Source organism: Oncorhynchus kisutch, linkage group LG29, assembly GCF_002021735.2.
Source record: "Oncorhynchus kisutch isolate 150728-3 linkage group LG29, Okis_V2, whole genome shotgun sequence".
NCBI lineage: Eukaryota > Metazoa > Chordata > Actinopteri > Salmoniformes > Salmonidae > Oncorhynchus > Oncorhynchus kisutch.
In genome coordinates, this window is record NC_034202.2 from 47,133,242 (window position 1) to 47,138,459 (window position 5,218).

At 44.1% G+C, this 5,218-nt stretch overlaps 1 protein-coding gene across 1 annotated transcript; it reads left to right on the top strand.

Annotated features, from left to right (window-relative positions):
* The first annotated feature begins 4,330 nt into the window (after positions 1 to 4,330).
* LOC116358272 (early nodulin-75-like) lies at positions 4,331 to 5,218 on the top strand. The gene has a single exon (XM_031809105.1). It carries the CDS (start codon positions 4,331 to 4,333, stop codon positions 5,216 to 5,218), a length of 888 nt encoding a protein of 295 aa, XP_031664965.1.

Consider the following 5,218-nt stretch of genomic DNA (forward strand, 5'->3'; position numbering starts at 1 on the left):
TCTTTAGAGACTTACCCAGAAAGACTCACAACTGTAATCGTTCTTTAGAGACTTACCCAGAAAGACTCACAGCTGTAAACGTTCTTTAGAGACTTACCCAGAAAGACTCACAGCTGTAATCACTGCTAAAGTTGCATCTACAAAGTATTGACTCAGGGCTGTGAATAATTATGTAAATGACTGAACAAAATAATAAACGCAACATGTAAAGTGTTGGTCCCATGTTTCATGAGCTGAAAAAAAAGATCTCAGTAACTCTACGCACAAAAAGCTTATTTCTCTCAAACGTTGTGCACAAAGTTGTTTACATCCCTGTTAGTGAGCATTTCTCCTTTGCCAAGATAATCCATCCACCTGACAGGTGTGGCATAACAAGAAGCTGACTAAACAGCATGATCATTGCACAGGTGCACCTTGTGCTGGGGACAATAATTGGCCACTTGTAATAGCCGTTGCTGGTGGAAGAAGGTGAGGACCAAAGCGCAGCAAGGTAAGTGTTAATATTTTTAATAAAATAACTGAACACTGAACAAAACAACAAACGACAAACGAACAGTCCCGTAAGGTGAATGAAAAAACACTAAACAGGAAATAAACACCCACGAAACACAGGTGGGAAAAGGCTACCTAAGTATGATTCTCAATCAGAGACAACTAACGACACCTGCCTCTGAAGAGAACCATACCAGGCCAAACTCAAAAACCAACATAGAAAAACAAACAGACTGCCCACCCCAACTCACGCCCTGACCATACTAAAACAAAGGAACTAAGGTCAGAACGTGACAGTACGAATTCAACTCTCCCGGGCAGATGGCAGACAGCGTGTATGGCATCATGTGGAAAAGCGGTTTGCTGATGTCAAGGTTGTGAACAGCCTGCCCCCTAGTGGCGGTGGGGATATGGTATGGGCAGGCATAAGCTACGGACAACAAACACATTTTATCGATGGTAATTTGAATGCACAGAGATATCGTGACGAGATCCTGAGGCTCATTGTCGTGCCATTCATCCTCCTCCATCACCTCATGTTTCAGCATGATAAAACAAGGCCCCCATGTTGCAAGGATCTGAACACAATTCCTGGTAGCTGAAAATGTCCCAGTTCTTCCATGGCCTGCATACTCATTAGACATGTCCCCCATTGAGCATGTTTGGGATGCTCTGGATCGACGTGTACGACACCGTGTTCCAGTTCCAATATCCAGCTACTTCGCACAGCCATTAAAGGAGAGTGGGACAACATTCCACAGGCCACAATCAACAGCCTGATCAACTCTATGTGAAGGAGATGTGTTGCACTACATGAGACAAATAGAGGTCACACCAGATACTGATTGGTTCTCCACGTCCCCGTGTTAAAAGGTTATCCACTCGCCTACCTTTTTTTAAAGGTATCTGTGACCAACAGATGCATATCTGTATTCCCAGTCATGTGAAATCCATAGATTAGGGCCTAATGAATGTATTCCCAGTCATGTGAAATCCATAGATTAGGGCCTAATGAATGTATTCCCAGTCATGTGAAATCCATAGATTAGGGCCTAATGAATGTATTCCCAGTCATGTGAAATCCATAGATTAGGGCCTAATGAATGTATTCCCAGTCATGTGAAATCCATAGATTAGGGCCTAATGAATGTATTCCCAGTCATGTGAAATCCATAGATTAGGGCCTAATTTTAATTTTTATTTTAATGAATTTATTTCAATTGACTGATTTCCTTACATGAACTGTTAGTCAGTAAAATCTTTGAATTTGTCGCATGTTGCGTTTATATTTTTGTTCAGTGTATATCTTGTGTAAATTCATCTGGAGTAGATTTGGATGACTTGTTACAGTGCTATTTGGGTTGTTAATTATATTCGCTCGGACATTTCTTGATTTCTTTGTGTATTATTTGTTTGATATTTTACTGTTATGACATAATGTATATGACATTAAGTAACATAATACATTTCACTGCACCCGCTATAAGATCTGCTAAACTGCATAAGTGACCAATAAACCTTGATTTGATTTGAATGCAGGTTGCGGGTGAATGAACAATCTAAACGATAGATATCTGGCTGGAATCCAATAGGAATTGCACATCAGTTTGCCAGCCAGCATAATGTTTCTTGGGGGCCTGATGTGGCCTGTACACTATGAGTTTTAGAACACTGTTTTTATTGTCAGGCGAAGTCCATTTCACATCGCTCCTAATGTATCTTAGGGATCGATTTATATTTTAATAGTTGGAAAAGTTAAAATTTGACAGAGTCCGCAAAGTTGAAACCTTACATGGGAATACAAGGTCCTTTTCTGAGAGTGTCTCCTTCCTCTTTCCTTCTCTGTCAAGTTACATGCAGTGCCTTCAGAAAGTATTCAAACCCTTTTTCCACTTTTCTTTTTAAACAGCCTGAATTCAAAATGGATTAAATAGAGATTTTATTGTCACAAAAAATAATTGTAAAATAAATCAAAACAGGACCTCAATTTCAAGTCTCATAGCAAAGGGTCAAAGGGTCAAGGATCAAGGGTCTGAATACTTGTGTAAATAAGGAATTTTAATGTTTTTAAAATTGTTTTACTGCCTTAATTTTGCTGGACCCCAGGAAGAGTAGCTGCTGCCTTGTCAGGAGCAAATGGGGATCCATAATAAACCCCAGGAAGAGTAGCTGCTGCCTTGTCAGGAACTAATGGGGATCCATAATAAACCCCAGGAAGAGTAGCTGCTGCCTTGGCAGGAACTAATGGGGATAGATAATAAACCCCAGGAGGAGTAGCTACTGCCTTGGCAGGACCTAATGGGGATCCATAATAAACCCCAGGAATTTTTAATGCTGCCTTGGCAGGAACTAATGGGGATCCATAATAAACCCCAGGAAGAGTAGCTGCTGCCTTGACAGGAACTAATGGGGATCCATAATAAACCCCAGGAAGAGTAGCTGCTGCCTTGGCAGGAACTATTGGGGTTCCATAACAAACCCCAGGAATAGTAGCTGCTGCCTCGACAGGAACTAATGGGGATCCAAAGTAAACCCCAGGAAGAGTAGCTCCTGCGTTGGCAGAAACTATTGGGGATCCATAATAAACCCCAGGAAGAGTAGCTGCTGCCTTGGCAGGAACTAATGGGGATCCATAATAAACCCCAGGAAGAGTAGCTGCTGCCTTGGCAGGAACTAATGGGGATCCATAATAAACCCCAGGAAGAGTAGCTGCAGCCTTGACAGGAACTAATGGGCATCCATAATAAACCTCAGGAAGAGTAGCTGCTGCCTTGGCAGGAACTAATGGGGATCCATAATAAACCCCAGGAAGAGTAGTTGCAGCCTTGACAGGAACTAATGGGCATCCATAATAAACCCCAGGAAGAGTAGCTGATGCCTTGGCAGGAACTAATGGGCATCCATAATAAACCCCAGGAAGAGTAGCTGATGCCTTGGCAGGAACTAATGGGGATCCATAATAAACCTCAGGAAGAGTAGCTGCTGCTTTGGCAGGAACTAATGGGCATCCATAATAAACCCCAGGAAGAGTAGCTGCTGCCTTGGCAGGAACTAATGGGGATCCATAATAAACCCCAGGAAGAGTAGCTGCTGCTTTGGCAGGAACTAATGGGCATCCATAATAAACCCCAGGAAGAGTAGCTGCTGCCTAAAAGTAGCTACCTAAAATCTACCTAAACTATAAATTATTAGGTGTATCTGTTTTTGTGTCATCTTTGATTATTTAAAATCCATTGTGTCCTCTGTCGTTGTTTCATTTTTTAAATTGGCAAATAAATCAAATCAAATTATAATCACAACACATTTAGGCTTTATATTAACAACTAAAACAGTTTGCAGCCTCTGTCTTACTGCGGTTAGCTGGATAACTGGATAACTGGATAACTGGATAACTGGATAACTGGATAGCTGGATAACTGGATAACTGGATAGCTGGATAACTGGATAGCTGGATAACTGGATAACTGGATAACTGGATAGCTGGATAACTGGATAACTGGATAGCTGGATAGCTGGATAGCTGGAGAACTGGATAACTGGATAGCTGGATAACTGGATAGCTGGATAACTGGATAGCTGGATAGCTGGATAACTGGATAACTGGATAACTGGATAACTGGATAGCTGGATAACTGGATAACTGGATAGTTGGATAACTGGATAACTGGATAACTGGATAACTGGATAGTTGGATAACTGGATAACTGGATAACTGGATAGCTGGACAGCTGCCTATTTTGAGAGAAATTCCTTGCTGTTGTCTTTCAAATGAAGTCATGGCTAGATGGTTTGCCTAGGAGCATAGAGCTGTCCTTTGAGTGAAGGCTTAACGCCGAAGATGCACAAGCCGCCTGCTGAGGACGTATGGTGGTCAGAGACCCACCAGAGACTTACCAGAGACCTACCAGAGACCCACCAGAGACCTACCAGAGACCCACCAGAGACCTACCAGAGACTCACCAGAGACCTACCAGAGACCCACCAGAGAGTCACCAGAGACCTACCAGAGACCCACCAGAGACCTACCAGAGACCCACCAGAGACCCACCAGAGACCTACCAGAGACCCACCAGAGACCCACCAGAGACCTACCAGAGACCCACCAGAGACCTACCAGAGACCCACCAGAGACCTACCAGAGACTCACCAGAGACCTACCAGAGACCTACCAGAGACCCACCAGAGAGTCACCAGAGACCTACCAGAGACCTACCAGAGACCCACCAGAGACCTACCAGAGACCCACCAGAGACCCACCAGAGACCCACCAGAGACCTACCAGAGACCCACCAGAGACTTACCAGAGACCTACCAGAGACCTACCAGAGACCCACCAGAGACCCACCAGAGACCCACCAGAGACCTACCAGAGACCCACCAGAGACCCACCAGAGACCTACCAGAGACCTACCAGAGACTCACCAGAGACCTACCAGAGACCTACCAGAGACCCACCAGAGAGTCACCAGAGACTTACCAGAGACCTACCAGAGACCTACCAGAGACCCACCAGAGACCCACCAGAGACCCACCAGAGACCCACCAGAGACCTACCAGAGACCTACCAGAGACACACCAGAGACCCACCAGAGACTTACCAGAGACCCACCAGAGACCCACCAGAGACCCACCAGAGACCTACAGGTCACAGGTCACAGGTCTCTTTAATGATTTCAGAGTCACAGGTATCTTTAATGATTTCAGAGTCACAGGTCTCTTTAAATGA